The sequence below is a fragment of the Myxine glutinosa genome, chromosome 2 (genome assembly GCF_964187855.1).
Source record: "Myxine glutinosa chromosome 2, kmMyxGlut1.1, whole genome shotgun sequence".
In the NCBI taxonomy this organism is placed as follows: Eukaryota; Metazoa; Chordata; class Myxini; order Myxiniformes; family Myxinidae; genus Myxine; species Myxine glutinosa.
In genome coordinates this window covers 179,443,285-179,465,412 of record NC_136262.1, presented here as the reverse complement: position 1 = coordinate 179,465,412, position 22,128 = coordinate 179,443,285, and the positions used below count along the sequence as shown (strand labels likewise).

Below are 22,128 nucleotides of genomic sequence, written 5' to 3'. Positions count from 1 at the left end.
CTTCCATCCTTCTGTAAATTATTTTCGTATCTTTCCTTCTCCTTGGTTCTTTTGGTCTTGTACATAATAGTTAGTAATAAATTATATTTGTTCTTCCGACTTTTGCCTTCTTCTTCTTCACATCTGTTCGTCTTTGAGGTTTCCACATTGAACACCTGTGGTGCGATTTTGGCCAACGTTTCAGAATCGGGTCAGTTACTTGATAAATGGTTCGTGCCGCGGCTGCTAATCCGCTCGGCAATTAACATCTTGTCCGCGGTCGCGAACGGGGTTGCTCACCTGCCTCTCCGGAGGGAGCTTGGGCAACTTCAGGACTCATGTCGGTCAGTCATACACAAGGGGATTAATCCCCCCTTCTTAAGGGGAAAAAGGCCGACCTAGAGATCCGTAACAGTATTGTTAAGTGCTCCTCCCCGACCCCCTGGTCACAGTGTACCTCCGAGCCCCGAGAGGAGTCACGGCAGAAAAATGTGTTATTCTGTGTGTCAAAGATCAACGGAGAAGCCACCCCAATTGTTACTCACAAACAAATATTGTATTAAGATCACACAAGAATAACAGTACAACAACAATAGTATTCAAAAGTACAATCAATATGTCCTATGATGGTACCATCAGTTTTGTAATATATAACTCACTGTGCTCCAAGTGAGTGAAACAAGAACATTCCCCAATGTCTCTTATTCCCGGCTTCAAGACGAAGTTGATTCGCTCCAGCGATCGCCCGAACGATGTCCAATCGAGACCAGAATCCCGTGCGGATGGCAAGCACAGTCACAGCGCCGAAGCTGTACAAAGGCGCCCTCAAGGCGACTGGGAAATCCAAAGGCGCCCTGCAGGCGACTGAGAGATCACACCATCGGGTATGGACGAAGTAACCTTCAAAACCCTAACCCTAATTGGGAGCCTGCTCCCAATTATCAGCAAAGTCATGGAATCCATCATTGCTTCAGATATCAAATCCTTCCTCTTCTCCAATGGCTTGATCTCTGATCATCAATTTGGATTCAGACCAGGTCATTCTACTCTGGACATGTTGCTTCTGCTGTCTCAACAATGGATGGAGGTCCTCAATGCCAAACAGGAAATCAGAGCTGTCTCACTTGACATATCACGTGCCTTCGATACGGTCTGGCACCCAGCTCTGCTCACCAAACTCACCTCCTATGGTATTCAGGGAAATCTCCACTCATGGCTTGTGGATTTCCTCTCTGGTCGTAGGCAACGTGTGGCCCTGAATGGATTTCTCTCATCTTCCCTTCCTGTTCTGGCTGGAGTTCCCCAAGGCAGTGTTCTGGGCCCTGTGCTATTTCTGGTCTTCATCAATGACCTCTCCGACTCTCTGGAAAATCCTCTCTATCTCTTTGCTGATGACTCCACTATCTGCCGCTCCATTCCTCATCCCTCAGATCGGCAGTCTGCAGCCTCCTCACTCTCTGCAGACCTGGACAAAATCACAGACTGGTCAAACAAGTGGACCATGTCTTTCAATCCTGACAAATCTCACACTCTTACAATGTCTCTCCGAAAGGACCGACTGGACAACCCTCCCATCTACTTTCTCAACAATCCTCTCCAAGAAGTTCTGTCGCTCAAGCTTTTGGGTCTCACTATCTGCCATGATCTTTCTTGGGAAAACCACATTTCCAAGCTGGCCTCCAAAGCCGGTCGCCGACTGGGCATCCTCCGTCGTGCGAAGTCCTTCCTTGGCACACCTGAGCTCCTCACCACATACAAGGCTTTCATCCGCAGCTCAATGGAATACTGTTCCCCCCTCGGGGCTGGTGCTCCTGCCTCACACCTTGCTCGGCTTCACGCTGTTGAGGCCAAAGCTTTCAGAATCATTGGAATCTCCTGCGATGTAGTAAACTCCGAGGGCCTTTCACTCACTCACCGCAGGCAGGTTGGTGGTCTTTTTGTCTTCTACCGACTCCTCTCCGGCCTTGCTCCCCCAGCTCTCTCTGTGCTCTGTCCCCCCAATATTCCTTCAAGTCGCACAAGATCTGCCTGCAACCCTCTTCTGGTTAAACTGCCAAAGTCTAGGCTCTCTGCTCACCTTCACTCTTTCATTCCCCTTTTCTCCCGCCTCTGGAACAAACTCCCCCACTCCCTTCAATCCCACTCCTCCCTCCAGGTCTTTAAAACAGCTGTTCACCACCATCTCTTATCTTCCCCCATCGAAAACCTTGATCTTTTCTACCCCCGGTAATTCACCCCAGAGTCCTTGCAGTGTTCATATGTTTTATTCCTCTCCCACCTCCCCCCAAGTCCTCCCGATGTCCCTGCGCTCAAATGTTGTGTTTGTGTCCTTCCCCCTCTCTCCCCATCTTGTCTGCCGCTCCCCTTGTTTTTTGTGTTTTGTGTGTCGGTTTGTCTTTTTGTGTGATTAATGTTAGCTCTTTCACGAGCCTCGATCTTGTATACACAAAAAAAACAACAAAAAAAAAGCCACGTCACACACGCCCCAGATCGACATCTGAATGCGGTGAAAATGGTCGAAAAGAGACGAAACCGCGAGCGAAGCACAAGTCCTGCGCGAGTCAAAATGGCCGACGACCCGTTCTCGAGACGTAACGGCCCGGTGATAATTCTCCTCGGAATCCACCGCCAAAAACCTGACACGCAGGTTGATCGGTCACAGCGATGACAACTCTGTCGCAGGAATCCCTTTCCTGGAAACCCGAAAGTTCGCCAGTGACTCTTGCTCGCCAACTTTCGCTTCAGAACTCGGAGCGACTTGGCTTTCTTGTCCGACTCACTCGCTCCACCCTTTTTTTCCCCCCTTCTTCCTCTTCATTGTCCGGTTCCCGATCCGGTTTCCTGTTTCTTTTAACATTAACGTTTTTACCTTTTTAAAATAGTTCATGAACAATAAACCTTTTGAACACAATAATAGTACATGGAATCAGAAATATTTACAGTGGATGCAAATCACCACAACGGAAGTGACGAATCTGTAACACTTCCCCCCCTCAAGAAAGTAAGTTTGAACATAGTGAAAACTTTCTTTGTAGGCAAAACTCTCCCAACAAACAAAAGCAAAACTCACACCCAAATCATCAATTCCCGTGAGCAACGATAAATAATCAATATTTCCCAAAAATAAAGCAACAAAACTCCAAACAACCTACAAAGATTTCCAAAGTTAGTTCACTCTGGACAAAGCATCAGCAACGACATTGTCCCTGCCCTTTACATGCTCAATTTCCAAGTTGAACTCCTGCAAAGCCAAACTCCATCTCATCAACCTCTGATTTTTATTTTTCATTTTTTGAATGAAGGTTAAGGGGTTGTGATCAAAAATCCAAAGTCAAGCAAATCTTCAGCACTTTTTTAGGGAGGCCGAGCTGAGAGCCAGGTTTCATGATGGTTGGGTGAGGAGGCCAGGAAGTATTCACTACATGGACGCCTTTAGGAACGTGGAGTTCACGGTTAATCCATGTAGGAATCTTAGCTCGGCTGCTCCGCAGCATTCAGTGCTTCAAACTCTTCCTAACTTTCATAATAATCACGGTTGGAGCGCTTGTCGCTGTAGTCACGTGAATAGCGGTCTCCTACTCGGCCACTACCCTGATAAGCATCCCTTCGGGAGCTGCTGTAACTCTGGGAGCCTCCATAGTAATCTCGACTGCGGCCACCACCAAAACTACTACTCCCACCCCGGGAGCCATATCCACCCCTGAAACTACCTCCACGTTTTCCTCCTCTGTAGCCCCTTCGACACCCATGGCCTGCCTTCTCTACTGTTATGGTCCGACCATCCAAATCCTTGCCATTCAAATCCTTTTCTGCATCTTTGGCATCCTTTGTGTTTTCAAACGTGACAAAGCCAAACCCTCTTGACTTTTGCGTCTCCCTGTCTTTTATCAGCCGCACTTCCAAGAGTGGTCCATATTGGCCGAAGACAGAGTCCAGAACAACTTTCCTCGTTTTGAAGTTCAGTCCACCTACAAAGAGCTTGCCAACATTGCCTCCATCCATGACTTGTGTGTGCTGACACTTAGTTTTTCGGTACTTGACAAGACGTGCCTGTGCAAAGCGTGACGTCAGTACCTTCCTCTTCTCTTCAGAGCGCTTCCTACCCATAGCACGAGTCGCGGTACCGGATGGAAAGATACCCGGAATCTCCTGCTCTAACTGTGCAGTGTTATTTTCCATACTAGGCTTTTCAACAACCATCGGGTTACCAGAAACCTGACCACCTGCCAAATCATTCCCGATAACAAAAGATATTCCCTCTACAGGTAGAGTGGCTTGTAACCGTACGGTGACCGGTCCTGACTCCAAATCAGACTTCAAATGGATGACATGAAGTGGAGCTTTAACATAGCCACCAACCCCCTGTAAAAGAACACTAACACCAGTTGCCGTCTTCACTGACAATGGCAAAATGCCTTCAAGCATCAAAGATTGATGTGCTCCTGTTTCCCTCAATACCCTAACAGGTCTCTGGTTAATCAAGTCTCCATCCAGTGACACAAACCCCTCTGAAATAAAAGGTTTGTAACCCTCTTGAACACGGTCGTTCTGTGATGCCGTAACTTTGGCATGGGAACCTTCACAAGGCACTGTCCTCCGAGGACGATTTCTCGCATTTGCCAATGCATTCGGAGTTGTACTAGTCTGACTCCACTCCTGATTTTTCCTTTTCAGGGCATAACATTGGGACATCAAATGTCCAGGTTTCTTGCAAAAAGCGCAAGTAGGCCCGGAGGAAAAACTCGTGGTCTGCCTCGGGCCCCCCGGAAGATAAGTCTGTCTTGGAACTGTAGACTTCTGATCCCTAAGAGTCGCGGTATCAGATCTGTCCTCATAGTCATCTCTAGGCCGCGCCGCCCCCATGAATCTTCGTTCTCCGCACCGGATGTACCATAACTCCCCTGGCGAACTCTAGGCGGGAAGTTAGGTTTGTGGAACCCCATCCTGTGTGTCAAGGCATAGTCATCTGCCACTGTTGCTGCCTCATACAACTCTGGTAACTTCTTTTCCTCCAGATGTACTTTAATGTCCTCGTGGACACACTGTTTGAATTCCTCCACCAAGATCAATTGTCGCAACAGGTTGAAGTCTTTCCCAATCCCCTTCGAATCACACCACCGATCAAACATGGTTTCCTTCATTCGGGCAAACTCCACATGGGTCTCACTCTCCCTCTTCCTGGCATTCCGGAATTTTTGCCGGTAAGCTTCAGGGACCAATTCATAGGCCTTGAGAATGGCTTTCTTCACTTTCTCATAATCTACACATTGGTCAATCGGTAAAGCCCAAAATATATCTTGAGCTTTACCCACCAAAACACTTTGCACTAACATAGTCCAGGACCCCACAGGCCATTTTAGCATTTGAGCCACTTTCTCAAAGTGTAAAAAAAACTTGGCTACCTCCTTTTCATTGAAGGGTGGAACCAGCCTCACATGCCTACCAACATCTCAGGTGTTCTGACTCATTGTCGAACCAGCTGGCATGGATGCTACTTCTCCCCGTTCTCCCATTAATTCCATCTCCTTGAGTTTAACTTCCTTCTGATACTCCATGTCACGTTCCTTTAACTCCCTTTCGGCTTTCCTTTCCTCTGCTCTTCTTTCTTCTTCAGCTCTCCTTTCCTCTGCTCTTCTCTCCTCGCGTTCTCGTTCCTGTTCTACTCTTCTTTCCTCGAGTTCCCTTGCAGTTCTCCTTTCCTCTGCTCTTTCCTCTGCTTTTCTCTCCTCGAGTTCCTTTTCAGCTCTCCTTTCCTCTGCTCTTTCCTCTGCTTTTCTCTCCTCGAGTTCTCTTGCAGCTCTCCTTTCCTCTGCTTTTAACCTTTCCTGGCTCTGCAGTTGCATCTCCATTTTCCGGAGCTCCACATTTTCTTTTTCCTCGGGTAACCAATCCAAGGCTACCTCTGTCCATGTTCCCTGTCCCACCAGAGATTCTACCACCAATGTCTGCATCTCTGCTTTCTTCATATTAACTCGGACCTCCAAGTTAAAATGTCTGGCCAATATCAAGAGTTCCGCTTTTTTTAACGCTTGGAACTGTGCCTCATTAGGGGATGCCGCAAACTGTTCTGCATCAAATACCATGGTGACCATCAGTTAGCACCTGTAGTACAGCGGATAAGCTCTCATATTTTAACAAATTGTGCATTTTTTGAGAAAAGCATGAAATTTCTAGCATAGTTAGTATATACCATAAGGTTTATTTTCAGATGTGGAGGGAAGTCAGATTTGACCTCTGAGGACCGTGAGAGGTCAAATCCAAAATGGCCGCCAGTCCACCGGGTCTAATGGTCTAACGCGCTTAATTCTGGAACCAAACGGTGTAGAAAAACATTATAGGTGTCATTGCCAACTAAATTGGGGATGCCCATTCATTTGGTGATACTTTTGAGATCGCCAGAACTCAAGGACATGCATTTAGGTCAAGGTCAAATTATGTTAAATATCTATTTTTATGATACTGCAGTTGGAACTGCTCTTGGAAAAAGTTCATTTGAACTTTTTAAAGTTTATTTTTTTCAGGTACAGGGAGGGATAGGTACAGAACACCCAAAGACCAGACATGATGAAAAAAAGTGTTTACACTGCAAGGAATGATGCAATAACCTCTGAAAAAATAACTGTAGTTAACCAAGTATGTCCACAAAAGCTTACATTAAATCAAGTGCAATGATGAAAATTGGTGATGATCAAAATCTAACAGTCTCCAGAACAGAAGCACAGTGCAGTGCACTTGAGTGCAGCCTTGGCACTTGCAGCGTCCAGTGCACCCTTTCTTGCAGCCACAGTGGATCGATTTTGGCACGATTTTGATGCTTCAGGGAGAGTGCTCCAAAGAGGCTGCCACCCAGTTGTCTCCTTTGTCCAGCCCGTCAGATGGGTCTGGCATATCTGGATCCATGACCAATGCCTGGTTCCAACAGTTGGCCTGGTAGCAAGTGTGCTTGATGTGCTGCTTGAGTGCTGCCTGGGTTGGAGGAATGTTCTCTAGAGTTCTACACTTCTGTGTGAAGAGCCGTTTCCTGGCATCATTCACTTCCGTGCTCTCACTGGTTCGGTCGTACATCAGCACCACAAATCGCTCCAGCAGTAACATTGAGCCTTCACTGACCTCACTTGGCATGCCTAGGAGTTCATTTGAAAGCATCATTCACCTCTAAGAAAGACTTCCAAGTTTCCCAGGCAGTCTTCATTCCTCTGCCAGCAAATGCAGATACAGTATCACACCCGGTGAAAGCGTGAAAGATTGGGAGAGTCAGACACTGTGTTGGATTCAATGTGGCAACCATTTCGTGAACAGCTATGTACCGAAAGCTTGACCCGACACCAAAGGCAACCCACAGCTCATCAGGAGCATCCCCAATTTAGTTGGAAATGACACCTATAATGTTTTTCTACACTATTTGGTTCCAAAATTAAGCGCGTTTGAACATTAGACTCGGTGGACTTGCGGCCATTTTGGATTTGACCTCTCACGGTCCTCAGAGGTCAAATCTGACTTCCCTCCACATCTGAAAATAAACCTTATGGTATGCACTAACTATGTTAGAAATTTCATGCTTTTCTCATAAAATGCACAATTGTTGTTGTTATCTGCTGTACTACTGTTAACCTTCACACAAAAATTTCCTAATTTTTAAAATTTTTTGGGAATGTTAGAAAAATTCCAAGTTTGGGAATTTCGGGAATGCTAGGGAATTCTATCCCGGACGAATGTTATCAGGGAATTTAATCCCGGACGAGGATCCCAATTTCGAGCCCCTGAGCCAATTGGACAAGCCCCCAATTTCTGTTACGTGCTCCTCCCCGACCCCCTGGTCACAGTGTACCTCCGAGCCCCGAGAGGAGTCACGGCAGAAAAATGTGTTATTCTGTGTGTCAAAGATCAACGGAGAAGCCACCCCAATTGTTACTCACAAACAAATATTGTATTAAGATCACACAAGAATAACAGTACAACAACAATAGTATTCAAAAGTACAATCAATATGTCCGATGATGGTACCATCAGTTTTGTAATATATAACTCACTGTGCTCCAAGTGAGTGAAACAAGAACATTCCCCAATGTCTCTTATTCCCGGCTTCAAGACGAAGTTGATTCGGTCCAGCGATCGCCCGAACAATGTCCAATCGAGACCAGAATCCCGTGCGGATGGCAAGCACAGTCACGCCGCCGAAGCTGTACAAAGGTGCCCTCAAGGCGACTGGGAAATCCAAAGGCGCCCTCCAGGCGACTGAGAGATCACACCCTCGGGTATGGACGAAGTAACCTTCAAAAAGCCACGTCACACACACGCCCCAGATCGACGTCTGAATGCGGTGAAAATGGTCGAAAAGAGACGAAACCGCGAGCGAAGCACAAGTCCTGCGCGAGTCAAAATGGCCGACGACCCGTTCTAGAGACGTAACGGCCCGGCGATAATTCTTCTCGGAATCCACCACCAAAAACCTGACACGCAGGTTGATCGGTCACAGCGATGACAACTCTGTCGCAGGAATCCCTTTCCCGGAAACCCGAAAGTTCGCGAGTGACTCTTGCTCGCCAACGTTCGCTTCAGAACTCGGAGCGACTCGGCTTTCTTGTCCGACTCACTCGCTCCGCCCTTTTTTTCCCCTTCTTCCTCTTCGTTGTCCGGTTTCCGATCCGGTTTCCTGTTTCTTTTAACATTAACTTTTACCTTTTGAAAACAGTTCATGAACAATAAACCTTTTGAACACAATAATAGTACATGGAATCAGAAATATTTACAGTGGATGCAAACCACCACAACGGAAGTGACGAATCCGTAACAGTATCCTGACGTTTAAACAAACAAAAAACGGTTTTTAAAAGCGTCTTTATCAATACTGAGATGATAAGTTTGTGTCATTTAATCTTCTCACTTGTGTACACAACACTGTTACCCATACATGTTGTATCAAGATGAACAAGTTGAAGTTCATGATTCTATTGCCTTCCAACCATCAACAAATGTATCTTCCATTTAAACAAAACAAATAAGAAATTCCCACCTACCAACTCCATTAATTGAGGAGCATGTTACTGCAAACCCAGCAAAAAAAATTTTGGCCCGACTACTTTGCATGTTCATGAGCACTAGAAAGCCAGAGAAGAGTGCAAAAAAGCTAATCAATTTCCTGGCTACTCACATCAGTTGACTGAGCATGCCAGCAGGGAGATTGCCGATCGTGCTCTGGCTTTGGGGCCAAGCGACTGAGCTCAGAGATAAGCCACCAGGAGAGGCCAGGCCACTGAGTGCTGTGAGCTCTGCAATTGAGTACTCTGCAGCAACACAAAGCAGAAAGAAATACATGAATTAAACTTTCAACTTCACCCGTTGATCCAGTTCCCTGTTCTGACACCAAAATATGCTTTTCATTCACTGAACCATTTGTGGAAGTGACACTGGTCAACAAACTTTTATTTAAAATGTTTTTTTAAAGCAGAGGTCTCTAAAGCAGAGCTTTGATAGGCGAGTGCATCAAAAGGATCAGGATCATTTTTCGGTGAGTGCCATTGCTGGATAACTCACCAATTATGTAACCAAAAGGTTTGGGCAAGCTATTTTGCCACTTTTAGGAGATGACGAGCCCTTTTCAGATATTTCAGGCTGAAGTGGCCGCACGTGGCGGCCCAAAACCCTATTGAGTGACTTGATATTAGTGTTTCCATTTTTTGTGCACTACCTGTACTTCAGCAATCTAACCACTGAATGTGCTACAAAAACTCTAATTACAACTGCCCCTGTGTACAACCATTCATTATTCCTGTTCAGCAGGTATGGAACCTCAATGTAGGAGGATCAACTCCAACTTCCTGGAACTTTTTCAAACATAAATAAACTTCTTGCAACTGGATTTTAATCCGAGCAGACAGCAGGGTTAGTCTTCACCGTGACGGGTGGACAATCATGCATTGTGTTTACCCCAAAAATATAATCAACACAGTTGAATTTATACAGTTGTTGTTTCGTATGCAGCCTGTGGCTGCTGGTTGCATCATTTCTCTGGAAGCGCGTTTGGCCCGCTGATCCAGGGCCCCAATTACCAGTGAGCTGGTACTCAATTTGCTGACCTCAGAAGGATGACAGGCGGAGTCAACCCCCTCTGACCACCCTATTCAACGATCGACCGGGATTCAAACTCAGGGTCCTAGGATCCCAAGCCAGCACCCTAACCGTTAAGCCAACACCAGGCTAATTTACTCAGTGGTAAACCAGGTTTAAATGAGGTATTGGATTCACTTTCACCTTTATACTGTATTACAAGGCCATAAAATATTATCAACTGTCAGGTAACCTGCTTTCGCCCGCAATAAGCACATGTGCAGATGGTTATCCTCTGTGCTCGCAATTTGGATAAAATGGTTTTTCTGCACACCACATTATTGGGTTGCCTCAAGGCCCTCGAAACACTTTCTCCACCACAAAAAAACCGAACATGATTGTTGCTGATGCGATTTATTTATGTGACATCATGGGACACAGATGAGGTGCAAACCCCTGATAGAGATAAACGCTGAATAATTACATGTTTGGTTGCGACTTATTCATGTAATGCTGCATTGTGGTGAATGTTTTCACATAGGGATTCAACGTGGAAGCAACAACCTCAATATCGGGTAAGTCCACCTCCGGCAGCAATCACTGCATTGCACCGTCGTTGTATTGACCATATGAACACTCAAACCTGAGCCCGAGCACGAACTCAGGCCCGAGCCTGGGGAACATCATTCCACACCCAAACCAGTTCCTGTTCCAGCTCATTGAGGGTTTTTTAAACCGTCTTGGCATGGTTCAAATGCGATGACCAATGATATCCCAGAGATTTTTAATTGGATTCAAATCTGACAAGATGGCAGCCCCAGGGTGTCATGACGTCAACATTGGCATCGACAAGAAAGTTTGATCAAACGGCCCTTAGAGCAGGAGCAATATCATGCATAAAGAGAATTATTGGACCATGTTGTTGAAGGGTAGTGGGAAGAACTGGGAAGTGGCCGTGTGCTGTGTGCAGGAAGGGTGTCGGAGTGAACTCCATTCAATGTACAATGTGCGCTGAGTGGGTTCATAAAAAATGTAGTGGTCTGAGAGGGTCATTAACCCGTGTGGCAGCTACATTGAAATGTAAGGTGTGCACAGAGGGAGCTGCAGATGGAGGAAATGTCGAGTTGGATCTTGGAGACGGCGTGAAGCTGGAAGGTGTGAAAACATTTTGCTACCTCGGAGACATGCTGAATGGAGAAGGTGGATCAGACTCAGCAACGGTTGCTAGAGTGAGATGTGCATGGAAGAAGTTTCGGGAACTGAGTGGCGTGCTGATGAGGAGGGGAGTGTCGTTGAAGCTGAAGGGAAAGGTGTATGCTGCATGTGTGAGAAGTGTTATGATTTATGGGAACGAGACATGGGTAATGAACGTAGAGCAGCAACGAAGGTTGGAAAGGGTGGAAATGCGAATGGTTCGGTGGATGTGCGGAGTATCTTTGAGAGAGAGGAAGACAAATGATGAATTGCGAAAGATGATGGAAATAGAGCCTGAGATGGATGCTATGAAGAGAAACAGTTTGAGATGGTTTGGTCATGTGTTGAGGAAGGATGAAAGTGACTGGTTGAGAAGAGTGATGGAAATGAATGTAGAAGGAAGTAGAGGACGGGGAAGACCGAGAAAGACTTGGCTAAAGATGGTGGAAGAAGAAATGCGGGCAAGGGGGTTAACAAGGAGAGATGCAGAAAATAGGGCAAAATGGAGAACATTGTCATGGGGACCGCAAGGCCAACCCCTGCTCTTGCAGATAAAATGGCCTTAAAATGCATGTTGTTGTTGTTGTTGAAGGGTAGGCAAACACATGTTGCTGTAAAATCTCATTATTGTATCGATCTGCCATCAAATTGTCACAGATCAGCTTGGTGTGAAAGGATTCAGCAATACCACCCGAAATTACAACACTTGTACATCCAAAATGTGCAGCTTCCTGGATTTGGACTGCCCATATCACTTATTGCGTCTTCTGTTGACCCACACATGGACATCATACCTTTAAAAGAGAAACCTGGATTCGTCACTGAAACAACACTTGCCCATTGCCTCAGTTTCTATCGGGTGTGCTGATTTGAGCATGGTAAGCATGCATGGATGTGTCACGGTGCAATTCTTTGGCACTGAACAGGATGATGAATATGGATCCCAGCATCACGGAGACGCCTCAAAATGGTGTTGACACTTATCCTGCCTGTTTCAGGGAGAAATTAACGATGGAACAGTCCAAAAATTACATCATCGATTCTACATGTTCGTTCTTTTTCTAAGGTGGAGAGTATATACACTGTGCCTGTATTTTAGTACACCGAGTGAACAGCCCACCACCTAACCCCATCCTACTCCCGCCGTTTTTTACTGGGTTATAAAAGAAAAGCAAATTTACCTTCTTTTTCAAAAAGAATTTCATGACCTACGAACTTGGTCTGCATTTGTTCCCTCTCCCCCCCCCCCCCCCCCCCCCACTCCTCCTCCCTTGTTAAAACTTTTAATTCCATTTGTTAAAGGTTTCGTGCGAACTTCAGAACCGATCATTGCAATAGTGTCTGCTGAAAGTCGAGCTTTCCCTGCTCAAAGGCGGGCATAATTCCCTTTTAAGCATAAAGTAAACATTTCGCCACATGGGCAACCAATCAGACTATAACTTGATGAGCCAATCGTCCATTGCAGCACCTTACCAGTCCTCCCAATCATTTAGCCCCATGCACAATTAGTCATAGTTTGACTTTACGAACTATGAGAGTCCACTGCGGTACCTCAACATATTCCCCACCCCTTGTATTCAGACCCATTGTATTACGGTGTTTTTTTTCCAATTTCTTCTCTCCATCTCATCTCGTCTTCATCTGTTTGTTTGTTTTTCTCCCAGGTCCTTCTTGTTGTTGCCAGTTTGTAATTCTTCTTGTTCAGCAGTTCTTCACTCTTCTTCCTGTTCGTTGCAATCTACTTCAGTGGCTGTCAAAAAGTGGGATGAAGCCCTCCCATGGCCCAAAGTATCCACCTCATTTTGATTCGGCTCATGTTTCCTATCTGTTATTATGTGTGCAACATTATTCTGCAATGTAAAACTTTATAGGTCCATTTTGAAGAGAGGTAAAGTTGCATTTGCTCAACATTTGGGATTCTGCAGTCACAGTAATTATCTGCGTATACATCAAAGCATTGCATTTAAGGTTAGGGTTATTATGTCTCTGAGGTACATTGCTTTTTGTAGGTCAGGTAGAGTTCAGCATCATTGTGAAATAAAGATCTTACGTGGAAGAACTTCTGAATCAACAGCACAACAGAAAGGACACACAATTCCATTCGGGTTTGTCTCACCAGTGTTGTAGGCTGCTGCCAGGGCCGACTGGGGAAATCCAGAAAGAGCCTGAGGGGGGAGGCTTGGGGTGGCTACTGATACCACTGGCGTTGCCAAAGACTGACTTCCCTGTGCTCCAGCCAGCCGCTGATTCTAGTAAAGAATGCATGCAAATAGGAAGGACAGTCAAGCATATAATATAAATTATATATTTACTGAGCATGGATGTGCATGTACATATACAAAAACACTATATACACAGTACTGTACAAAAGTTTGGGTTATTCCAATTATATTCACACTTCATGGGAAAATACATAAAATAATCATCAGTGATAACAGTCATATTGCGTTTATTATTGAAAGTAAACAGCCTTTATCAATGGGTGTTAAACTGCTTCAATAAATAGCAAGATCAATGTAATTTTATGGGGTCAGTCAATACTTTGTGTGTCCACCCTTTGCCTTCTTGAGTGGCATCACTCTTTCACCCACGCTTCCTGTATATGACTGAAGCACTATTATATTACAGGAATATTGTGCCAAACTGTGCGATGTAATGAAGTACTGAAGTACATTGCACAGTTCTGTAAAGTTAGTTCGGTTCCTCTTCTTCTTCTCCGTCTTCTCTGTTTCCAGGTATTCTCATATGGCCTCAATGGGACTCAATTCCGGACTCTGGAGCAGCCATTCTTACACTTGGAGCACACCTGCTGAAAGCTTGTTCTCCAAATACTGTTTTATTACATTGGAATTGTGTTTTGGATCATTATGTTGTTGGAAAATGAATCCTCTTCCAATTAAATGATTTCCATTGCATGGTGCTGCTGCAGTATCTGCTTGTACTTCTCTTTTGCTAGCATCCCATTGATTTTAATAACTTAGTCAGGTTTGCTGTGTCCTCGGAAAGTTGTTTGCTGGCTTTTTGTGGGGAATTGCTAATTTTTACATTTTTCTGAAGTTAAAGGGTTCACTGAGAGTGAAAATCAATGTTGGCATTTTAAAAAATGTCGTTGTGGCGGCCATTTTGAAAACTATAATTTGCCATATCTTTGCTCCTAGAGCACATAGAAATGCAAATAAAGTGTCTATACCTATGTTTTCAGGGGCACGGATATCAATAAACATATGCACAGAGCTCTAAAATTATTCCCAGGGACAGATATGTCATTTAAGGCAGGTCGGAGGGGGGCATGACCTAGCGGTGTTTGCACTCAAATATTGAGGCAAATAAAGCTGACACTCAAGAGGAAAGCTATGGGTTTTTATAAAGGAGATCACAAGGCTTGATATATGGGGTGTAATTTGCACCCCATGTGCAACAACAAGGAAGATTCTCAAGTGCACCCACAACAAGCGGTCTCTACGTGCCTACATATATTCATACACAGCACTATGAAAACGTCATGGAGGAGTTCTTTAAGGACCATGGACATTTGAAAGAAGTGTGTTTGGAAGCAACTGCTGAGATCCAACAGGCATGCTCTGAGAAGAACAAACTTGACAAAGCTGAATACGTGATGAATGCCAACAGCCATCTCCTACACACCATGATCGATGACACTCTGGCAGACATTTCAGGAATGGGAAGCAAAATGATCGAAGAATGCCATGTTCAAATCAATGATGAACTACCTCCATCGAGTAGAGACGATTCAATTCTTTATCGCAGCATCTCGGAGCACCGACCTGAAACTCCACCTTGAGGCTGGAGAAGAGCTAAGCAAACTCTTCTTTGCCATGGACCAGATCAAGCACAAGAGACTATGGCCAAGGTACATATCAGATATGTATGCTCTCAAGTCCAAACACCCAGAGACGTGGAGGGAATTGGAAGCAGGCAACATATCAGTGACCAAGAGTGACATACCATTTGTTTCCATCGGTGCAGACAATGGTTGTGAGCAGGTGAATCTAATGATGGAGGTTCATATGGTCTCATTGGAATCTCAAACAACGCCAATGCAAGGCAGCGCTTCTTCCTGACGGCTCCAGAACTGTCACAACTTGCTGGAGAATTCAAGACACAGTTTGGTCTCAAATCAGTTGAAGCTAAGGAGCATCATGATCTTGCCCCTAGTGTTGTCAAGTGAGAGCACAGTGTAGTTGACAAAATCAAGGCTGCCATTCTGAGTCATGGTAATCCTTTTGCCGTTGAGGATGACCACATCATCTACAATCTTATGACACATGCTTATGTCCCTGAGCAGTATGTGGCACAGATACTGAACATTGATGACATCGGGCAGAAGTTGTATGAAGAGTATGTAAAGGAGCGAATCAATGGAGACGTCAGCATATGGGCACCAGTGAAGAAAGAGAAAAATGACATGTTCAAGTCTGGAAACAAGAAGCAGACCACGAAGATTCGAGATAAAGTTGTTGATCTGAAGGAAACCAAAGATCTGTATGGACGATTGATGGTCCTCTCTAGGTCAAGCCGAGATATTGACCAAAAGCTCGCAATTGGCAATTAATTATGAGTTCACCTTAACACCGAGAGCATTGTTCGCGCCAAATGGATCAATGTTGGCATGTACTGACAAATCCAAGTTAATCCATGCACTAGACCTAGAGAAGCTAACTCAAGAGGAGGCGGGACCATCCACTGTCATTGGTGATTCACAGGCTCCAGTTCTGCCAAACCCGATAGTTGTGCAGGGTGATACTGTCACTGGTGATTCACAGGCTCCGGTGTTGCCCAACCCAATAGATTTGCAGGGTGATACTGTCACTGGTGATTCAGAGGCTCCAGTATTGTCAGACCAAAGAGTTTCGCAAGATGATCATGTGGAATCCATGAATGCAGCAGCCACGTCTGTCACCGACCCACTTCCAAGTCGGAAAATGGCTGTGGTAGATGGTATGGTGGTGGTTCAAAAATGACAAAGCCAGCAACAGTAAAAAATGTAAAGGATCTGAACATATGCTTTAATGCCAAACTGCTGTGGATGACTAATGGTTATGATGAAATTATTCTTGTGTTTGACACATACAAGCTGCATTCACTCAAGAGCACAACTAGAGACAAGAGACGTCACGGCAAAGATCCAATTAGATACCAAGTTACTGATGACACCAACATCAAGCACATAACAATGAGCCATTTTCTCTCCCATGATCAAACCAAGGCCGACTTGACAGAGTACTTGGCAGAAAAGACTCTGGAGTACAACAAGACTCTCTTAAGTTGATAATTGTATCAGCGTCTGGTCGTACTAGGAGCAACAGTAGTCTACAGTTTGAAGACAATAATCATGAGGAAGCAGATACCTTGATGATTTGTTTGGCAGTGTCTGCATCACAGCGGAGTCCAAGCAATGCCGAGATGACAATCTTCTCTCCAGATACAGATGTTCTGGTACTGGTGATTGCAAACTATCCTCTTCTGATAAAGAACACATTAATGTCAATGACATCAGGTGTTGTAGACATACGCCCCATTTGGGTTGCTCTAGGAGTCTAGGTGAAGAAAAGGCCAAGGCCATTTTTAATTCCAATATGGTGGCCATATAGTCAGGTTCACTATGTTTTTTCGTTCAAAATTTTGGTAGATTAGCAAAACTATACATTTTTGGAATATTCAGAGCATGAGGAATCCAAAAATTAATGTTTACATTTGCGTAGACACCTTTGCGAAAATGACACTCAGGACAGTGATGAAGATGTGTAAAAGCATATTCCTGAACGGTATAGACCTCGTAGATCCTGTGTATAGGACTTATAGTTCAATCTGATACTACCTATAACTTCCTATAACAACCTATAACTTCAAAGGACTTGCAATATCATGTATTATGTAATACAGTTATATCACAAATATAAAGACAATGGTTTTCAATTACCTTTGTTTGTTGCTTTTCTATAATCCTGAGCACTATTTTGAGGCCTTTATTGGATTCCTTGACCCAGAAAACATAGGATTAGCATATTTAATTAAGTCTCTAGGTTGACGAGAAGCCGAGATCGCGCAAAATATGTATTTTATGGTGGCCATTTTCAAAATCCAAAATGGCGGCCATGCAAGTGTCTGTGCAAATGCCAACATTGATTTTCAGATTCTCCATGCTCTGAAGATTCCAAAAATGTACAGGTTTGCTAATCCCAAAATTTTGAAAGAAATTATATTTGTTAACATAGTGAACCTGACTCTCTTCATCACTGTCCTGAGTGTCATTTTCGCAAAGGTGTCTACGCAAATGTAAACATTAATTTTTGGATTCCTCATGCTCTGAATATTCCAAAAATGTATAGTTTTGCTAATCTACCAAAATTTTGAACGAAATTATATTTGTTAACATAGTGAACCTGACTACCACCGTTTAGAGGCCATTTTTCCCCGCAAAGCGGGGGTTGGCCTTTTCGGGGACCGTGGTAGTTGTTGTTTTTTTGGTCCCCTTTTTGAAGCAATGTTTTACGGCCGGATGCCCTTCCTGACGCCAACCCTTTTTGCCGCCTTATAGTAGTGAACCTGACTAATAGCGGGATTTTAAAAACTACATTCCAATGTGGTTTTATCCTTGTGACTGTATGAACTCATTTGCTCTTATATAGCCATTAAAATTTAGTCTATTACAAAAAAGTCCTCGCCGATTAATAAGATCTTAATTATTTGGTATGTAATGGCAGCCATCTTGAAAAACAAAATGGCGGCACTCTGATTGCACTGGAACTATGCAAAATGAGCTACTACCCATAATAAATGCTATTTTGTGACACAAAAATGGGCTTCATAGAGTAAAAAATGCCTGAATTATGTTGAAAAGTAGTTGAAACCTGGTGGCCATTTTGAATTCCAAAATTGCCGCCATCGAGTAATTTTTAAAAACTAGCAACGGTACCCGCCCTGCGGGCGGGGCTTCAATTGGGAGGCCCAAATGAAAAGGTAAAATATCAGAAATTGAAGGTTTTTTATTTTAAACGATTCATATAAACATCCGTTAAATAAAATCACACGCAAATCATCAAAATCTAAACAGTATCTTACTATAATTCACCAAATGTCCCACAGTGATCGATACACTATGATCGTGGTGATCGTGAATCGTGATTGATAATCGTGTTCACAATCGCTATGTCGTATGTACTCCCGATACGTGTTTCCTTCAATTGAAATGAAAGTTTCCACGCAACGCATTTCAGAATTCTCTCAAGCAGGGTTTCAACCCGTGTCCTTATAAAAGGTCTTTGTCCGAGGTCACCGAGTCTGATCGGAGCAGCTGTGCAGCGATCAGTGCAGCCGTTTGTGCGGCACCCGGGAAAGCAACATCGTCACAATGAGAACAATGAACGTTATGCGAACGCAAATGTTATGCGGGAGTCCAAACCTGAGAATGCTGGAGACTAAAGCTGAAATTGGGAAAACTAAATAGCCTATTTTACTCCTGGAGATCCCAGGATTATCCACCCAAAATATCGTTGAGATCGGTTCAGCAGTTTTTACGGTACCTTCGAACAGACAGACGGACGGACATTTGGTGAATTATAGTAAGATGCCAACATCGATTTTCGCACTCAGTGACCCATAAGCTTTCAGAAAATGTATAGTTTTCCTATTCCCCCAAAAACGCCAGCAAAATTACATCAGGAAACTGACTTTTCCTACACCATAAGCTGATATACAACCCCAGACAGTCACAGAGCCTCCCTATGATTAACAGTGGGTTGTGTTTAATTGCATGTCGTAACATTATTCTTCAAGTCTAGGGTGCACAAATTGGTGTCTCAGATCCAAAAAGTTCAAACTTGATTCAGCAGACCAGAGTACCCAATTCCATTGTTCAGTCACCCAATCAATGTTTTTTTTAATGTTTTTTTTTACAAATTTCACTATTTTCACCTTATTCTGTGATCTCAGCAATGGTTTATTTGCTGCAACTCTGCCATGGAGACCTGCTGCAATCAGCCTGCTGTGCACAATTCCTGATGAGATGTTAATGTTCAGGCCTGCTCTCATTTTGTTTGTCAGCTCCTGATTTGATTTTCTTTTTATCGTGCAAGCTCAGCAACTTCAAGTGCCGGTCTTGCGTTGGGAATGCTCTCTTGGGTCCTCCTGGCCGCCTTTTCTTGTCTTTCATACCAAAAAGATGGGGAATAGTTTTTGTTTAATTTATCTCGCCTGACCACACCCTCCGCTCCCAACTGGTGCGCAGCAGGGTCGGGACAATGTGTTGGTGTCAGAAACAATGCTCGTTGCTAACGCGTTACACAGCATTTGTGTTATGGGACTTGCTATGGGACATTTTGTTATGTTATGGGACATTTTGGAAATGGAAGTTTCCACGCAACGCATGAATTGTCACGATCCTCAAGAGGAAGTGTCTCGTAATCATCAAATGACAAATGGCAAGTAAATTACATTGTGAAAATTAAAGATTTCAAATAAACCTATTTAAAGTGTATGTGCACATAACTAATAAAAAAAAAACGAATAAATATCTCTCGGTAATTTCCTGAAACATATTTTACTTCCGGATAATAATGTTGAATGAAATAAGAACGAAGAAATATATGTCATTTTGTGACGACTGTCATCAAAAGTAAAAGTAATATATCTTAACGGAAAAGAAAAAGCGAATTTTTAATATAGGTCGACATTTTACCCGACTTATTTTAGGCGGTGTATTTTCGTGTATCATCGTAGCGCGATTTTAAAAAATATATCTCTGCATTTTCCCGTGTGTGCGTGAATGTTCTCAATTATTTCTGACCATGAAATCCAAGTCCATGAAGTCGAAAACCATCGATAAAAATTAAATCAGATGGTGAATTCGAGATAAAATCGTGAGGGTGACTCAATGAATGGGCTTTATTTTACAGGCCTTTGAGAATTCATTTCGTTCTATAAACGGAAACTTTCATGGGATTTTCTTCCCGTTTTTTTTTCAACTGAGTCTAAAACTATGTTAGCGACTGTTAAAAATGAAATGATATATCGAATTTGAGTTGAAATAAACCTGTGTGAGAGAGAAAGACAGCACGGGCCTAACTAAACAGGCCTCAAAGCTATTTTGAGGTAATAAAATGGTGGATATTTGTTTACATGAAGCATCTCCAAGAATGGGTGGAGCTACTCTGTAAACGGAGTAAGCCACACCCCCGGACAGACAGACAGACAGAATCACCGTAGCCTATTATAATATACTAGCGGGGTCACCCGTGGGAATCCCACGGGCATGGATGTGTTTGACATTTCGACATATTGAGTTAGATGCTGCACATTCATTTTTACAAAATGGTTACTGGCAAGTCATCAGATCCAGAAATGGTGTAATGAACACAATTTATTTATTTCACATAATATGTGACCCCTCACTCCTCTCCACCTGACACTCTCCTGTCTCCACCTGACACTCTCCTCTCTCCACCTAGCACTCCTCTCCTCTCCAATCCCTCACATTCCTCTCCTTTCCAATCCCTCACCTCTCCAATCCCTCACACTCCTCTCCTCTCCAATCCCTCACACGCCTCTCCAATCGCGCCTCACACTCCCCTCCAATCGCTCCTCACTCTCCTCTCCAATCGCTCCTCACTCGCCTCTCCAATCGCTCCTCACTCGCCTCTCCAATCGCTCCTCACTCGCCTCTCCAATCGCTCCTCACTCGCCTCTCCAATCGCTCCTCACTCGCCTCTCCAATCGCTCCTCACTCGCCTCTCCAATCGCTCCTCACTCGCCTCTCCAATCGCTCCTCACTCGCCTCTCCAATCGCTCCTCACTCGCCTCTCCAATCGCTCCTCACTCGCCTCTCCAATCGCTCCTCACTCGCCTCTCCAATCGGCTTTCCCCGTCTTGTTTCTCTCGTTTTTCTCCCGTCTCGTTCTTTTTCTTGCTCCAAATCGGCCCATCTCGCCCGTCGGAATCGGAAATCGGCCCGTCTTGCTTTCGTGCTTGCGCGTAAATAAATTGTGTCCATTACACCATTTCTGGATCTGATGACTTGCCAGTAACCATTTTGTAAAAATGAATGTGCAGCATCTAACTCAATATGTCGAAATGTCACACACATCCATGCCCGTGGGATTCCCACGGGTGACCCTGCAAGTTTGCATTAACGTTCGTCGATGGACTCGTTCGCCCGTCTCATTCGCTTTCTTGCTACATCCTGTTCAAGTCTGCGTTCTTCATCGATCGTCTCATTCATTTTGGAAATAGAAGTTTCCACGCAGCGCATGTATTGTCACGATCCTCAAGAGGAATTTGTCTCGTAATCATCAAATGATAAATGGCAAGTAAATTATATTGTGGAAAATTAAAGATTTCAAATAAACCTATTTAAAGTGAATGCGCACATAACTAATTTTAAAAAACGAAGAAATATCTCTCGGTAATTTCCTGAAACATATTTTACTTCCGGATAATAATGTTGAATGAAATAAAAACGAAGAAATATATGTCGGCATCATTGTTGACGTTTTTGTGACGACTGTCATCAAACGAAAAAGTAATATATCTTAACGGAAAAGCAAAAGCGAATTTTTTATATATATCGACACGTTGCCGTCGGTGTCATATTGGGCGGTGTATGATACACCATGACGCGATTTTTAAAAATATATCTCTGCATTTTCCCGCGTGTGTGGAATGTTCTCAATTATTGCTGACACCGAGTCTAAAACCATCGATAAAAATGAAATCATATGGTGAGTTAGATTGGAGATAAAGGCGTGAGAGAGACTCAATGGCCTTGAAGTTACAGGCGTTTGAGAATTCATTTCGTTCTATAAAGGGCAACTTTCATCGGATTTTCTTCCCGTTTTTTTTTCAACCGAGTCTAAAACTATGTTAGCGACTGTGAAAAATGAAATGATATAT

General features: G+C 44.0%; 1 protein-coding gene and 1 long non-coding RNA gene across 5 annotated transcripts in view; one reads left to right on the top strand and one right to left on the bottom strand.

Annotated features, from left to right (window-relative positions):
• Positions 1-14,140, top strand: part of LOC137421044 (uncharacterized) — a 34,137-nt gene extending 19,997 nt beyond the window's left edge. The window contains exon 2 of the long non-coding RNA XR_010983243.1: positions 13,956-14,140. This is a non-coding gene — a long non-coding RNA (uncharacterized LOC137421044). The remainder of the gene's footprint in view (positions 1-13,955) is intronic.
• LOC137421041 (myocyte-specific enhancer factor 2C) overlaps positions 1-22,128 on the bottom strand; it is an 87,362-nt gene that overhangs the window by 19,666 nt on the left and 45,568 nt on the right. For all 4 annotated transcript variants that reach the window (XM_068106698.2, XM_068106700.2, XM_068106699.2 and 1 more), the window contains 2 exons: positions 13,337-13,469; positions 9,131-9,263 (listed from right to left, as the gene is read on the bottom strand). In XM_068106698.2, the coding sequence (XP_067962799.1) occupies positions 9,131-9,263; positions 13,337-13,469 (266 nt within the window). The remainder of the gene's footprint in view (positions 1-9,130; positions 9,264-13,336; positions 13,470-22,128) is intronic.